Source organism: Plectropomus leopardus, chromosome 4, assembly GCF_026936395.1.
Source record: "Plectropomus leopardus strain MGB_pleo_1.0 chromosome 4, ASM2693639v1, whole genome shotgun sequence".
NCBI lineage: Eukaryota > Metazoa > Chordata > Actinopteri > Perciformes > Serranidae > Plectropomus > Plectropomus leopardus.
The window spans coordinates 33,047,109-33,064,507 of record NC_142179.1 but is presented as its reverse complement, the minus strand read 5'-3'; the positions used below and the strand labels follow the sequence as shown (position 1 = coordinate 33,064,507).

The window sequence follows — 17,399 nt, the reverse complement described above, 5'->3', positions numbered from 1 at the left end:
AATGCAGAAAAGTCATAGTATAGTATGTGATTAAAAAAATGCAGAAAAAAAAGTCATAGTATAGGTTGTAATAAAAAAAAGTCAGTGTAGCATGCCAACAAAATGTAATTTAAAAAATAATTGTATACATAATACTGTAATAACAAAAAAAACACAGAATATTAATAACAAAAGCATGTTATAAAAATACATAATAAAGTCATAGTATAATGTTTTTTTAATATATATATATATATATATATATATATATATATATATATTTATTTATTTATTTTTTTAAAAGAAATTGGGCCTATTTTTCCAGGTTTCAATGGGTTAAACATTCATTGCTGCTGGTTAGAATATAACACAAATGATGACAGAGAAATGCGACAGCGTAAAAAGTGTGCCAACCATCCCCGGTCTCCCCTAATTATTAAACGGTTCATTGAAACAGTAATGAGGCTGTGACCTGGCTCTGGCACTGAGTTATAGCTGTTTATTTGAATTTCAGTGTAAGACAATGTCTATATAAACATGATTATCTGCCTCGTGTCTCAGGTTTCAACACGGATACAACAAGTTTAATGTGTGTCATAAACAGACCAATCTGTATACACAACAGGCGTTTAACTGATCCGCCCCCGGAGACGATACACAGGCTCGATCAGACTGGATATGTCATATAGGGAGGAGTGAGTGCGTGGGTGTGTATGTGTGTGTGTGTGTGTGTGTGTGTGTGTGTATGTAAGGAAAAGAGCTGGTCTCATCCTTCTGAAGTCACTCAGCGAGAAAGAGCCGCTGTTATTTGTCTTGATGCGATCAGGAGACATTGATCAGACTTTCAGTGTGTTTTTACTTCCCGCATTTACCGAGCATGCTGAAGTGAAGCGGGTTTTCCACTGAAGAAGTTTCACACTTGTCTTTGGGCGGGAAGTGATAACGATCATTTGCGCGATATATTTAGGTCGAGTCTGTTTTTATCTCCTTTGATCACAATCATCGCCAGGACTCTACTATCTGCCCAGTGAGCATCTATATAAAAAAAAGGTGGGTCATTTTAATAAACGGAAACTTTTATTCTGCATGAAATCAATAAAATAGGAATTTGAGTTTTTAATACATTCTGCATTATGTTAAGTTTGGGCATACTTTATGCATGCAATCTAATGTCAAATACTGCTTTTTTTTTAGCATGAAGGTTCGTTTAGCCACAGACCAACGGGAACTGAAAGCATGTGGTGAATGTGTGAGGAACATGATAAAGTGTTGTTTGGTACAAAGTGTTAGATTTCCTCGCCTGTGAGAACTAAAGCAAGCAGGAGTTAACCTGAAGACAATTCACTTCAGTAAATTCCCCCACAGCATTCCTGTAGGCTCCTGCCCAGTGTGGAGCATCCTGTAACATGGCCAGATCAAGCTGTGTGGAGGCCCTTGGGCAACAGTTTGCTGTTGGGCCCCTCTTGAACACAGCTAACTGAAGTAATAAAACTCAGAAGTAAAAAAACAAACACATTTTTTTTATTTTAAAGTAGGCCACCTGAGGACTCGATATTAAGTAGTAATGGAATAATAATGCTAAAATAAAAATACTGTACTTTAGTATTGCAGTTTATCTGAAACTTGAACAAAAAAATGCCAAAAATCAATTGGCATGTTCTGTGACATGCTTTGGGACCTCCTGGTGTCCCAGAAACAGAGGCAGTCGCCCACTTTGTCAGGTAGATATGATCGTTTACAATCAACTGCATTTTTATGTTCAGGCCTGTAATTACTCAGTAAAGTTAATTCATTCCAAAATCAGCTTTAGGCAGGTTTGAATCACCTAGGTCTAGAGTGAGTGCAGTCATCAGAAGAAAATGTTGGTTTTTGCAAACCACAAATATGTTACATTTTTAATGCTTTTTATACTGAGTTGACTTTGTCATCAGTAGGTGGAGGGGATTGTAAATGGCATGACACTTAGGTGAAATATCTGCAAAAGCTGCAGACGGCTGTTCAAGATCAACACGACTGGTTGTGATTTAGAGAGTCATTGCTTTGTTTGCAGCGGTCTATGATTTGTCGCTAGTGATTTCTCTGGCTGGGATTGTGCCACAAAGAGTGTGTATTTAAACATTATCTTCTCATAACAAAAGCATGTGGTTGTTGTACCCATTTGTAAAATTGAAACCTATCCAGTACATAATAATGTGCAAATGTAATGTTTCTGTGGTTTGCAGAAACGTATTATCATGCCATTAGATTTTTGTGGCCATTTGGTTGCTAAAGTGGCTCCAGATCAAGCCAAGGCAAAATAGTACTACACACATGTAGAGAGCTTTTCAGTCAGGACTATATCTAGCATAACTTTTTATAATTGGTATTGTTTTTTTGTGCATTTCTCACATTGATTGACAGGATAGCTGTAGATTGATAGGGAATGTGGGAGGGGGGGTATGACATGCAAAGGGCTGTGGGATGGAATTGAACCCAGGCCGCTGCAGAGGCCTCAGCATACACAAGGTGCACACTCTACTAGGTGAGCTGGAGGTCATCCCTTTTATATATACTGTATATAGAGGAAAGTTGGGTCTACATCTGTTTCTTGTGAGTTTAAACTGGGCTGCACTTTTATAATGCTTGCATAATGACAATAAAGTTTTTGAATCTGAATCTTGAATCAGCAACACTTTCAGGGGCCTGTAACACCGCGTTAATGTGTCAGCTGGTTTGTGGTGATTTTATCAGTAACAAATTTGCTTTGAAATACAGATAACTAAAGTGCAACATGAAATCAAATGATACTGGCCTCGAGGCAATGTTATGTTTCTCGTCTGTGCGATGATGCTGCAGGCCTTCTGACAAAATGTCAATGAATATATGTGATAGCCTAAATCATTACAAGCAGGGGCTCACACAGCTGCTGTTTGCTTCCTGGGGCTTCAGTTGTGTTAATCTGATCATGCTTTGAAGTACAAGTATGACGACAGAGTTAAATGGATCATGTTCCAAAGAGATGACAGCTCTGCTTTCATTCTCATTTGTAATGGTATACTTTATAACTCAGTGTAGGGCACTCTCTCTGTGATGGTGTGGTCAGACTTTAGCTGATGGACGCTGCAGACTCTTGATGCTAGAAGATAGTCGGCCTGTTCACTCTGGCAGCTTTTCACTTAGATCGTCCATCAGCATCGTTCAGTATCTGTTACCAGGAAGCTGAGAGGTTTCATGTTTTTTCCTCTGTGCTTCCTCTGCATGGCGGGAGGAGTATGATGAGGTGATTTGTTTTCTTGATGATGCCGTCGCAGGGTTTGAGGCAAATTCACATTAAGTAAATGCTATGTTACCATTATTTTACCTACAAAGAAAGATATTTCTACTTTTACATTTCTGAGGAAAATTCATGACCTAAAGATGCTAATGTGAATGAAGGCCTGTCCTCAGGAAACTTGTTTCACTATGTATCCCTGGAGTTTCTCTCTTGTACTTCATAATTCCATCTCAGGACGGCTTGTTATTGTAAGGTTCATTGCTAGCTTGGGAGAGCTGCTGCTGTAGTTTTCAGAGATTCATTATTTCCCTCCACCGTCCTCTGGGATTTCTGTTTTGGATGAACTGCCGCTGCATAAAACATTATAACGGACTGCAATATAACACCACATTTCCCTGACATCAAGAAAAATGGACACCCAGGGCTCAGAGGAAAGACACCAACAAAAACTTTATTTGTAAGTCAAATAGAATAAACCCACTGATAACTACCTTGAACTAACGTCAGTATTAATACAAAGGTCTCATCCAACCCAAGGGGGAAAACCCTGACTCTGAGAGTAAAGACCTCTGTGTTCCAGCACAGCTGTTATCTCCCAAAATCAGACGTAACCTTAAGAAACATCCCCTCAGAGGGAATTCGGCACCGCACAAACAGCAGATTTCTGTTTGTCAAGCCTTTTATGGCCGATGGCTCACAGATATCACAAAATCTTGTGATTCACTGAGACTAGATCATAGGCCGCTCCTTTCAAACTTCCAGGAATTATGATCAGAAATTCCTAAAATACCTACAGTAGCATCAGTGTAAAAAGTGACTCACCGACACGAAGCTATGAGACTGAACCACAATGTCAAGGCCTGTTAAACCAAAACAATGAGCCAAAAGGTGCTACAACGCTCTGAGGGGAACTGCAGAATTGAGTTTACACCATAACTGAGCTTCACCTTTGTGCTCCCACTCTGTAAAGCAGCTTCAGGGCTGTGTGGTTTGATTAGATTTGACTCACAGTGATCGCAACATATAAACAAACTACAACTACATACAAACTACCAGCAGGTTCTGATTCAAGTAATGCTTAAGTCTAATTGGTGAGCAAATATATGACATCACTGTTCCCCAACTGAGACCCCTCCACTTAAAGTAAGAGCAGCTCAGATAACAAACACAACTGCGGAAATCTGTTGTACAAAGGAACCAAAACTGTACCAGCACTGACAGGAAGCTGTGGGCTCATATGAGACACCACCGCTCACTATGAGAGGCTGACTGAGAAACCAGGCTCTAGGGGCCTTTAAGGTTACGAGTAGAGGACCATATAATGTAAACGTAAATCTGAAGTTAGAACATTTAGCAGTGTGATAATACAGGCCAAGGTTGCAATAACTGAAAGGGACTCGCAGTGTTTGAGCTTCAGTCTCAGCCTTTGTTGCAGATGCTCTCAGAAGCATCCTCCATGTTTTCTGATCTTTATTGTCTGCACCAAAACACTGTGAGCTCTGCTACGTGTGCATTCGACTTTGATGGAGTCTACTGAAAGCGCTCTCCCACTGCTCCTCGTCAGGGTCAAGAGGGGCTGTTTACAGTAGCAACCCAAAGTCCCACGAAACCGAACACTGACAGGATCCCTTTGCAGACTTGCACGAGTTTACGAGTAATATCAGTTTCTAATTTGAATTAGCTGATGCTTTGAGATATTTCTGAATTCAAACCTCAGCAAATTGTCTTGATTTCTTTCTGGGAGGAAGGCAATGAGCAACCAAAAAAGACAGACACAAAATTATGAAAAATTTAGTAAAAAATTACAATAAAATTACCTGGAAGTTAGTACAAAAAACAATGACCAAAAAAGAAATGTAACAAAAACAAACAAACAAGAAAATAACTTGGAAAAAACCTGCTAAAAATGAAAAAATATTATATATTCTGCAACATATTTTGAATATATAATTTTAATAATCATAAATTTAGTTTCTCGACATTTTTACCCTTTTAAAATTAATTTTCTTATAATTCTCTCTCTCTCTCTCTCCCTTTCTTTCTCTCTCTTTTTACTTAATTTTTTGCATTGTTTTCCAGTCATCTTTTATCATTTTTTGCAATTTGCTCATTGCCTTCTCCACGTTGTAGAAGAGAATTAAACCTTTTTGCTCAGCTTTCAAAGGTCTAAATACTTGTAAAAGGCGTCTGAATGCAGCACAAGAAAAACAGACGTCCGTCCAAGTTTCAGTGGATGAAATAAATTTAAATGTTAAAATTTTAATGTAAATTTCCTCCAGGTTCACTGTTTTCAAAGTGTCAAAGCCTCTATAAAGGTGTTGAGATTAAGGTAGCAGGAATTCAAGATTAATAAAGCCCTTTTTTGTCCATAGAGTATTTTGTCTTGGACATAAAGTCTGCCACATAAAAATTCTGGCAAATAGTTTTGCTTTAAAAGGAAAAATGTATTTGATTCCAAAAAGGAAAAAGATTAAGTTTCACTCCGATATTCTGATAAACAAACACATGAGTATTAGAAGCCACATGTGAAGAAGTGCAGACTTTTTAGGGACACCACAACATCTTCAACATGCAACACTCCTGGCTCGCTCTAAAAATATCTCATGCAAGTTTGTCTGTTAAAATTAACTTCCTCTGTTCTGAAAGCATTTCCTCTTTTTCACTTCTGCACCTCTACAGTGACGTAACGTTCCAGTGTTGTGCGTTGCTGGCATCATCTCAGCCCCTTGAGAGGTTCATGGGAAAAAGCTGCTGAGGGGACGGACCTGAGGGAAGAGGACGGCAGAGGAGCTTTTCACTGCGAGAAGATGGAGGCGACTATGTGTGGAGCTGGGAGAGGTGACGGCTCCATTTGAAGCGGAATAAAGTTTTTTCAGCTGTTTGAGCTGAGCAGGTGTGAGAAAGGTGCCACAGCTGCTCGGGGAGTCTGGTGGATGTTGTTGGAGGTGAGGCGGCTGACCGGCTGCAGCTATGGTCGTTGAGACGAGGTTTCCTCCCTCCTCATCAGTGACCCCTCCGTTTGTTTCACCATGCCCGAAGACCCCATTGCCTCCTCCCTCTACATCGTCCTTGAGCTGCTGATCGCTTTGTTCTCCGTGATGGGCAATGTGCTGGTCTGCTGGGCGGTGTGCCTCAACAGCAACCTGCAGAGCATCACCAACTTCTTTGTGGTGTCACTGGCGGTGGCCGACATCGCCGTGGGCGTCCTGGCCATTCCCTTCGCCATCGTCATCAGCATCGGCTTCTGCTCCAACTTCTATGGCTGTCTGTTCATCGCCTGCTTTGTGCTGGTTCTCACACAGAGCTCCATCTTCAGCCTGCTCGCCATCGCTATAGACCGCTACATAGCAATCAAGTTACCGCTCAGGTCAGTGACCCAGAGTGACAGAGAAAAGTATGGCTCTGTAACAAGTCAGCATCCATGAAGGCGTTGGCTGTATTAATGGTTAATCAGTCACTTGTTAATGCATTATAAACTCTTATTTGGAACTACTTTTTGGTTTCCAGGTTGAGAAGAATCCCCCCCCACCTTTTTAACAGTAACAGCTGCAGACTACAACATGTGTAACTGCATTAAAAATCACCAAAGGGAATGTTAACAATCTGGCCATCAAAAAGCTGAAAGTCGTTCTGATTCGTTTCGTTAGTATCTGATCGATAAAGCATTAGTAAAGGATTTATTTAAGATCCAGTGTGCAGGATTTAAGTGAATATTGGCAGAAATGGAGTTTGATGTAATAAGTATGTTTTCTTCAGTGAGCAATCACCTGAAAATAAGAATTGCTGTCTTTTCATTATCTTAGAATGAGCTACTTAGGAAATGGGCCCGTATCCATGGTGGCTGCCATATTGCACCGCCATGTTTCTACAGTAGCCTAGAAGGGACAAACCAAACACTGGCTCTAGATTTCAAATTTTTGCGTTGGCCAATGTTAGCAGCCACTTTGTGACAATTAGCATTGGAAAAATCCTTTGTTAAAAAAATGTTAAACTGCTTTATTCAGTGTTTTCACTGGTTGAAATCACTGGGTCAGTTTGTTGTGGAGAGGAAGAGACCTCTGAAGATAATTCAGCTCCTGGTAAAAACGTCCTGAAAGTGAAAAAAAAAAGGTGAGCACACACCAGCAGGTGCTGGGCTCGCAGCCAAGCTTAGACAAGCCAAAAAGCATCCGAGAAACACTGATCTGTAATGGGAGACTGATTTACTCAGTGTTTTTACCGGTTTAATTCACCTGGTGTGTTTGTTTTGGAGAGGAGGAGCCCTCTGTGGATCACTTGGCTCCTGGTAAAAACCTCCTGAACCACACTGGAGGAATTCTAACCAGGAGAAGTTTCAGCTCTGAAATCTGAAATCCTCACCACTAGATGCTACTAAATGTGCCTAAATCTGACACACTGGACCTTTAACTTTTAATAAGACTAGTTATAATATAACGACCTTGTAGCTAATATATTGTTCTTTACCAGAGAAAGCATATTATAATCTTTCCTTTCATTTCATGATCTTTATTAAAGAGTTTACGGCTTGTTTTTTAATACATGCATCCTTTTATATGTATGCGTCTTTGAGGCCTTTGAGAAGCGCAATACAAGTCTGATGTTTTATTATTATTATCATATTATGTGTCATTGACATGTACCATATGTAACCCTGGTTATAAAGCTAAAAGCAGTCTAGCCAATCCCTGATGTCTCCAGAAGTAGTTCCCCCTCGAGAGTAGTTCATGTCTTTTCTTTTTCTTTCTTTTCTCAGCTCAGTCTAATCAGTTTCAGTCTGATCAGTGGTCCCAGGCAGTGGAGGTCTCACAACGAGACTTCATATTTCATCTCTGTGTCTCAGTGACAACGTGACATTTGAACCAGAAAGTCTTGGCTGAGTATGTCCAGAAATGGCGTCTCCCTTGAGGCTGTGTCCCTCCAGAGCAATCAAATGAATTGTCCTCTAATTGCTTACACAGACTCTGTGACCCCCCGGTAACCGCCTGCATAATCTTATCTTTATTATCTCACTGTAAAAACACAGCGCTTATCAGGCCGCGTCAATGCTGTCAGCTTAGATTTGGCATTCATATTAGCCAAGGATGGTTTGTCTCCAGACGTTCAACCTGTCACCTCCATGACTTCTCTGACTAACATTGATGCTGCAGCTCGGGCTGTGACCTCAGAGCCGCGTGGAGCTCAGCCTTCCTGTTTTCAAAGAGTTTTCACACAGCCCCCTTGTCCTGCTGAAGATTCGTGAGGGTTTCTCTGCGTTGTTTTTTTGCATCCCTGATGGGGGGGGGGCTTGTTTTTGCAGCATTAACCTTTGCACTTTAACATCTCAAGAATGTGATAGAAACAAGCCAAATATCTCAGCTGCTCTCCCACACTGCGCTACAGGCCCACTCAAAATAGACTCTTCCTTTGAGGAGTCCTGGAAAACTCTGTTTATCTTCTCTCTTTTAGTTCCAGGATAAGAAGTGCTTCCGCTGACCAATCAGCTGATCAAATTATAAGTCACGGGCAACTTCATATTCTGTATAGGAAAGATGATTTATCACAATGTACATTTTTATGCCTCTGCGCCAGAGATAGTTGTAGCCAGAGGAATTATGTGATGAATCGCGATGTACGTTTGTCTATCCGTCTGCCCCATGCTCATAAACAGGATAAAAATGCCTTTAGAAAATTTCTTCAAATTTGGCAAAAACGTCTCCTTGGACTCAGCGATGAACTTACCCGTTTTTGGTGGTCAAAGGTCAAGGTCACTGTGTCCCTGCATATCCATCATGTTCTCGTAAATGTGATATCTCATGCACACCTTAGTGGAATTTCCTCAAATTTGGCAAAAACATCTGCTTAAACTCAATGATAAACTCAACAGATTTTGGTGGTCAAGGTCAGTATGACTTATCTGTCTCATTCTTGTGAACTTGATATCTCAAGATAACCTTAAGGGAATTTCCCTTGAATTTGGCACAAATGTTCACTTGGACTCAACGATGAAGTGTTGTCTGTCTCATTCTCATTCTCCAATAAACACTCTTAGGGAATTTCTTCAAATCTGTCACAAATGTTCGCTTGGACTGTATAAAATGATCAGAATTTAGTTGTCAAAGGCCAACAGTGACCTCACAAAACATATTTTTGGCCATAATTCATGAATTCTTAAGCTAATTTTGACAAAAGTTCACACAAATGTCTGATAGGATAATAATGAAGTGATGGCATTTTTTATACATTATAAGTTAGTGTCTGGCATACAAACCTCCCACAAAGTTCTGAGCTGACAGAGCTGTTGCTTGATGTCTTCCTCTCCAGGTACAACAGCTTGGTGACAGGCCAGCGGGCACAAGGCATCATCGCCATCTGCTGGATTTTATCCATCATCATCGGCCTGACCCCCATGATGGGCTGGCACAAGTCAGACGGCAACAACAGCACGTGCTCGTTTGGCCTGATGAAGTGCCTATTTGAGGAGGTGGTGGACATGGCATACATGGTCTACTTCAACTTCTTTGCCTGCGTACTGATTCCCCTACTGCTGATGCTAGCCATCTACCTGTGTATCTTCATGGCCGCTCGCCGCCAGCTCAAGCTGATCGAGGTGAAAGCAGTCCATGGCGAGAAGTCACGCTCCACGCTGCAGAAAGAGGTCCAGGCTGCCAAGTCTCTAGCCATTATCGTCGGGCTGTTTGCAGTGTGCTGGCTGCCTCTGCACATCATCAACTGCTTCACCCTCTTCTGCCCTAACTGTCCTCGTCCTCCGCCCTGGATCATGTACGTGGCAATTATTCTTTCTCACGCCAACTCTGTGGTCAACCCCTTCATCTACGCCTACCGCATCCGGGAGTTTCGACACACCTTCCGCAGGATTATAAGGCGCCACATCCTGGGCAGGCACGAGATGTTTGAGAGCGGCAGCAGTAAGCGCAACTCCACTCACAACAGCATCACTGACTCCATCAGACTGAAGGCAAACGGCCTCAGCTTTGACCTTTTTACCGAGCACAACAGCAGCAGCAGTAGCTGTGAAAGCTCCTACCGCTGTCCCTCCAACATCTCTCCTGTAGGGGGCGGTCTGGTGGCAGTTTCTCACCCTCCTCTGTCAGTCATTATCTCCCACTGTCCTAAAATGAGCCTTTGTCCACTGCAGGCCCTCAGACAGACACAAATAGGCCATCATGTACAGTATATAGAGCAGCAGCATGACTGCGCCGGACCAGAAGTGATGGAGGATAAAGACAAACTGAACATCTGCAAACACAACAGAAAAAGCTGCTTCAGAGAGCTGGAAAAGGTGTCCTGATGCATGAACAATCACTGATATTCAGGAGCCTTGCAGTAACATGTCAGCTCAGCAGCAACTCACAAAGAGTCAGGATAAGTCCTGATCAGTAATAGAGATGATTGCACTGTAAACGCATAAGGGATAGCCATGAGGAACTGTGACTTTTTTAATTAAAGCTGACCCAAAGTTGAAAAGCACTGCTAGTGGTGCTACATAGACAACTGGCAGCCAATGAGGGTGAGAAGCATTCAACGTTTCACACTTAACTTCTTGACCGTTATACTTGTGCACTCCAAAAAGCAAGTACAGAAGTATGCGGTTCGAGGCAGAGCAAAAGAGTTATTATTAACCTAAATTATTGGTACATTATTTTTTTCAGGGATGTGGATAATAACCAACTTTAATGGATTTCACCAACATTTGCACCATTTTTAGATTCAATTTAACCTGAGGGCCTGGTGTCCAGTGAGCACCACTAACCTGCTTATAGAAGTTTACACTTTGCAAGTCATTTTTTTCACATTTGGCGTATCCCTCTCTTGCACATTGTTATCCTATTTAATGACAAAGATTTATGTGTGTTCCAACTCACAATTAATGGATTCTAATTGGACAAAGAAAAAAATAACAACGTGACTTTTACATGTGACCAGTTGGTTCACGTTTGTATTAAAATGAATGTAATGAGTAAAGGCCCCAGAGTTGGTGATGTAATGCTGAAATGTAACCTTGTATTTTTGTTTTCTCAGTGTGACTTGACTTCCTTAAGTTATAGTCATGTAAATGTTGACTTCAGAGATAGTTTGTTGAATGATGGGGAAAAACAGTTGGAAGATTGTGAATGATCAAACTTTAGACCTAAATTAAACTCATGAAAGAAGTTCTGTTTTTTATTTTTCTTGATAAATGTGTCCTCAGTCCAGAGCAGCTGCTTCAAAAGCAGGCAAAGTCCTGTCTTCAAATAAATCCTTTGACATTTTCAAGTGTACTTAATGGATTTGCCTCCAGTAATTGCCACAGTGGCACATTCATTATTCAGTAGCTGTAGGTGCAATTACGAGCTTCCGATTGGCTTTTCACCGGACAGGCTCATGTTTCATATAAGATCAGGAAGTCCATAACAGTGAGTCAGAGATCTGCTTTGCTCATTCTGGGAAATGGTTAGTTAAGCAGTCAAACTGTCTTTGGAGTTCTTCATTTTCCCAGCTTTTATCACAATTCCCCTGTGAGTTCAGGTTACAGGGTGCATGTCTTTTTTCAAAGCTTCCCCAGGGGTCTCTGTTGCTTTTTTAAAGATTCACCACAGAGACCTCCCGGGTCCTCGTGCTCGGCTGCTGTCCTGTGTGGCAACATTTTGTCTCTTCAGCTGGGTCATATCACAATTATGATTCAAAACTGCAGGCTATTACAGTTCCCTTGCAAATAGTAAGAAAGCAAACGTCCGTTTCTGTAAAGTGCGTGTTAAGCTGCAGCCAGCAGCCGGTTAGCTTAGCTTAGCATAGCATAAAAACTTGAAACAGCTTGCTTGCCTCTGTTCAAAGGCAGAAAAGGGAAAAATGAAAGAAAAACAACAAGCTCCTCTGAAGTCACTAATTAAATCTCATTTGTTTAATCCATACATAAACAGTAAAAATGTAAAAAAAAATTATCATTTGCAGTTTTATAGTGGTTCATGTGCTGGCTTGCTGGTCATTTTTTTTTACTTTGTTTTTTGTTCACCTGTTTTCAGTCTTAATGCTAAGCTAAGCTAAGCTAAGTGGCTACTGGGGGTACTTTCCCTGTTTTGGTTCAGTCATCTCTTGTCAGCTCATCATTTACAGAAACCAAAGGCCTACATCCTGCCTATCATCAGATAGCTTACAGGCAAAGTTAGTAACCAGCTGGTGAACGTATTGGAGCAGTTAGCAGCAAAAGAGCCAGATATTACCCTCAGGAGCTAGTGGAGACCAAAAAAATACATGTACAGATACAAAACACATCACACAATGAAACAGGATTGTTGTGGAACTCAAAATGTTAACTGTACCATTCTAACTCTATGCACATCAGATAATTAATCCTCAGATAATTCAACATCATTCATCATTCATTCAACATCATCATCAGAGAATTAGTAACATTAACTGTAAAATAAGAAATTATAGCAGTATGTGATTCCTTAACTCTCACATTTACATCATTTTCAGCTATACGTCAAGACCATAGGCAAATATCTAAAACTCAGTTATGGCTGTCGGTGCCACCCCAAGATTTTCAGTTGTCCCATCTGCCCACCCCGATGAAAAAAAATGTGGGGCACCACTGGTTGTAAGGCAATTTTATGATAGTGCTGATCTTCTGATGTCCTCAAGAGGCCAAAAAAAAGTTATTGCAGGTCAGGTTTAAACTTCCATCATAGCTCTCCTGTTCCAGTCTACAATAAAGCCTCCTTTTTTCGGTCAGTTCACTGTCCAACAAGTAGCTATAAAGTCCAAGAGTGCCAGTGTGTCTGTGTGTAGAGACTCCATGGATACCTGCAACAGCAGTCCCTTGTCCCCTCGTTTAAAAGGCTTCAACTTTGAAAAGGAGAGAAGAAGGATGCAAAAGACGTGTGTGTGTGTATGTGTGTGTGTGCGCGTGTTTGTGTATGTGTGTGTTTCCCAAGTCTACATTACGCAGACCAGTTGATGGCCTCCCCCCTCAGAGCTCAGTCTTTGTCACAAAGTGTAGACCACAGTACTGTTTTAACAGCTTCTATTGTTGCTCTCTGTGTCCAGTCCAAACGTGTAACTCCTTCTTGTTTTTACTCTCTGGAATAAAGACATGCTTTAAACGAGTGGCAGTGGCAGTACGTGTGGAGCTAAACTGCAGTCAGGACCACAAAATGTTTGTCACTATCCTGCTTGGAGGTCAGTAAAGTTCCTGGATATATTTTTTCAATCTGTGCATGTTAATATAGTGTAAGATTAAACCTGATATTTGAAGTTTGATCATTTTGTTTAAGTTTACTGGAAAACATTACAACATATATTTGATGGTGGTAAATTATTGCTTTGCCTCTGAAATCTGCAGTCTGTATAACAGTTGTTTGTTGTCTTCAGGGGGAAGAACATTGCATTAAAGGAATAATCAAAGCGCAAAGTTAAATATGCAATTTTTTATTTTTAATAGATTTATTTCAATGGAACATTTTCTTGACAGACAATAGGATGGAAATGTTAAATCTCAACTGTAAGCTGATAAACTTCATCCATCATTTGAAGGAGAGGTGCGGTCTGGATTTCAAAGGTACTGAACAGCTCTCAGAGACATTATAAGTGGTTTTGACTTGCAGTCATGGTAATGACTGAAATTATCCATTACTTAAACTAAATTGGCCATTAAACTTCCTCCTTTGCTATGGAGATCAATAAAGCGAAATGGTGGTGTAATGCATCTAAAGCACCAACTCTCTCACTGTATTCTGATTTCTGTGTCAGAAACTCATTGTCAGCTACTTCTATTGCATTCATAACATGAACAATAGATCTGACAATATCTTCATCTGTTCACTGACACCAAAAGGATTTTTCACAAGTTACTACTTTCACTTGGTTTTGGTTTTGTTAGTACAACACATTTCATTTTAAAGGGACAGGTCAAGTTTTTGAAGTGGGGTTGAATGGGGGTACTCATCCATAGTCAGTGTGTTACATACAGTAGATGACAGTCGTAAAGCCCCTAGTTTGGAGAAGCAGGCTGGAGTCTGACAAGGAATCTAGAAATGTACTGCTGTGGAGGGGGGGTATCAACAAAACATATTTAACCACCTAAAAGAAAGTCCAACCTAAAATAGTCCAACCTAAAAACTGAGAGTATTTTCAGTGTTTAACCTTTCTATCAGACAGCCCACTTCCACATTTATGCTTTCATTAAGCATCACCAGACTCCATTGAGAAAACCAGTAATTTTGGCATGCTGAACATGGGAGCTGCTGATCTGCGACAGCTTAAGTCAGTTTGTTAGTATGTGTTATAGTGTAAATTTGGTGAATCCGAATTAACCCTTTTAAATGCTATAGTCACACAATAGCACAAACAGGCTTCATGATTGAGGCAGCAGTTGACCAGCAGCTATTGTGTTTAGTGATGTTAAATCACTGTTTTTCTCAATTAAGTCTGGCTTTGAATAAAAGAATATAATGCATTAATTTTCTGCCGACCATCATGTAATACATTGTATATGGATAAGTACCTTATACAACTCCACTTAAAAAAAATCTGAACAATCTCTTTAATGGCTTTGCATAAAATAAAGTCATACAATTGTTGTGCAGAGTGTGTGGACCTGATGGACAGCAGCGGCAGAGTGATGAACCTGGAGAAGAAGCAGCAAAGTGTGGCTCTGGCCAGCAGCGTGCTGGCAGAGAGACAATACTACGTCCTCCTACGAGTTTGCAGTGAGTCCAAAAGATATCTGATATTTGGAAATAGGTCAATAACAAGTTCCAGCACGAACACATGTCGGTGCCTGAGAAAGCCTCAGAGATAACAAAAGTGTTTGACAGAATTATAGTCACATCAAAATCCTTACTGTTGTTTTGGAAAGTGTATGTACAGTTCGATTTTAATTAGATTGTGTGTTGTTATTCCAATAGCCTATAGATTGTCTAATGAAGTGTTTTCTGAAGTATATATTATTTTCATCTTGCACTGTTAAATAATTTGTTTTAACTTAGAAAACTTAGTGTCCAGGCTACCTTTAATTGTTTAAGTTGACTGAATTTCAGAAGACAAGTTGGGGTGATTTTGTAGTAATTCAACTTGTCTTCTCAAATTCAGTCAACTTAAAAATGTATAGTCAGCCTCAACACTAACTTTTTAAAGTTAAAACAAATATTTTTTTTTATTTACAGTGAGGAGGACACGGCAGTTTCAACTCCTGATTTGCTGTTTGTGAAAGTGTATAACAGGAACATTTTGTTTTATGGTGAAAATGAGACAAACTCTGAACTTTCTCAGCAGTTTTATTGCACATTAAAGTTCACGGCTTTACTTCCCTTCAGGAGATGATGACACTGGAGATCGTAAATATGTGTCTCTCCTAAACAACTTCAGCCAGAGTCATCCTGAGCTAACAGGTAACAAAAACCATCGTCAGCGGAAAATAAACTTCATGGCTGAAACTGAACAGAGCAGTGCTCACCAACCAGTAAACTTAAAGTAGCTCTCGGAGGCCTCCTGTAGGACAAACCCATGTTTACAACCTCATTCAACTCCTCTGTTGTAGAGCTGCTGAGGAAACTTTCTAACCCCGAGAAGGAGACGGACAGAAAGATCAGAAGAGGACGGACACAGAGGAAGAGTCCTGCTGGCCAAACCAGGAGCAAAAACATCCCTGCAAATAACAAATAGGCACCAAATTGAAACGTTTCTGTAACGACTTTAAAGCTATAGTTGATGACTTTTAAGCAAGTACTTTTGTATCATATTTGCTAAAACTTTCACTATATTCTGAAAGACATACATTAAACAGATGGTAAGCAAAAGAAAAAAAAATCCTCCTCTTCTTGCTGCTTCTAATGACATTTGCTCTGCTCCAATTGGTTGTTTTCATTCACATGCACCAAGATCACTAGAAATGCAACAAGGCAATAGACGAGGGAGAGGAATGTTTTTTCCTCACAGATTATGTCGCTCATTTAGTGCTGTGTGAATGACGGTCTCTGCAAATATGACTTATTTTTTAAAATAAAAGTTATCAACTACAGCTACAAAGTCTGATAGACACTGAAACCCGAAACAAAACACGATGTACTTACACATTAATAGACAAGCTATATTTTGTAGGATATCTGTGGAAACAATCTCTTGAATGCATCAGATATACTGAACTTGTATATGAGAAGATGGTTATGTCATAAAAATCAGTTAAAAACTCATGGTATAGTATGTCTATGTCTATACAAACAACAACAACAGAAATGTCATAGTATAGTATGTCACAGAAATCACAAAGAAAGCCATAGTGTAGTATGTCTTAAAAAATGTAAAATAAGTCACAGCACATGATGTCATAAAAATTCGGGGAAAAAACAACTTTTTATGACTTATAAAAACCACAAACAAACCCTCATAGTATAGAATATCATAAAAGCCAAAAAATGCCCCAGTATAGTATTGTATTTTTATTATGAAAATTGGAACAAATAAGTGATTTTGAACTTTGAGGTCTGAATACTGTTTTGAGTTCAGTTTCAGATTATGCTATTCAGATTCAGTTTTTCAATGCAGTTTTTTAAGTGAAAAGTAAAAAATAAAAAATATAAATATGCATATCAAATTATTATTATTTAAATTCAGTTTCAAATGATGTGATTCAAATTATTTTTTCCTAATTCAATTTCAAAATACATAATTCCAATTCAGTCTTCTGAAATTCAAATTCAGTTTGTAGAGATGAAAACTTCTGCCCATAAATGCAAAAACAAAAAAACGTCATAGTAGTTATAGTATGTCATAAAAATCAGAAAAAAATGATAGTATAGTATAAAAAAAGTCATAGAATTAAGTGTTATTAAAATGCAAAAGAATAAAAAGAATAAAAATGTTTGTACAGTGTTAGTCTTAGTAATGCAATAAGAATAATGAAAATAATAATAATTTGTATTATCATTAATATTATGCTAATAAGAATGATTGTAAAATAAAAAAGTAAAAAAAAAATCTGTCATAGTATTGACACTGTCTTCAATAGGATGAATGTCGGAATGTTCTGAATAAAAGACACTTATGACTCTTTTTGTTGGTTCTGTTCATAGATTCAGTCTCATAATTGCACAAAGGCCTTAAAACAAACTGCCTCAACCGCAAAGATTTTAAATCAGCTGCTGTGAAATATCGTGACGTGAATCAGCGTCAGGGCAGCGATTGACTGAGG

General features: G+C 39.6%; 2 protein-coding genes across 3 annotated transcripts; both read left to right on the top strand.

Moving 5' to 3' along the window:
* The first annotated feature begins 673 nt into the window (after positions 1–673).
* On the top strand, positions 674–13,622 carry adora2aa (adenosine A2a receptor a). Its single transcript, XM_042488210.2, has 3 exons — positions 674–1,029; positions 5,912–6,599; positions 9,533–13,622. The coding sequence occupies exons 2-3, from the start codon at positions 6,262–6,264 to the stop codon at positions 10,518–10,520; spliced, it is 1,326 nt and encodes a 441-aa protein (XP_042344144.1). The 5' UTR covers positions 674–1,029; positions 5,912–6,261; the 3' UTR covers positions 10,521–13,622.
* c8h22orf15 (chromosome 8 C22orf15 homolog) lies at positions 13,129–17,375 on the top strand. 2 transcript variants are annotated; one of them, XM_042488213.2, is made up of 5 exons: positions 13,129–13,390; positions 13,683–13,769; positions 14,797–14,919; positions 15,526–15,600; positions 15,750–17,372. In XM_042488213.2, exons 1-5 carry the CDS (start codon positions 13,129–13,131, stop codon positions 15,872–15,874), a joined length of 672 nt encoding a protein of 223 aa, XP_042344147.2. In that variant the 3' UTR covers positions 15,875–17,372. The 2 variants fall into 2 exon arrangements, with proteins under 2 accessions (XP_042344147.2, XP_087933280.1); XM_088077154.1 differs by lacking the exon at positions 13,683–13,769 and having other exon boundaries at positions 15,750–17,375.
* Positions 17,376–17,399: the final 24 nt, after the last annotated feature.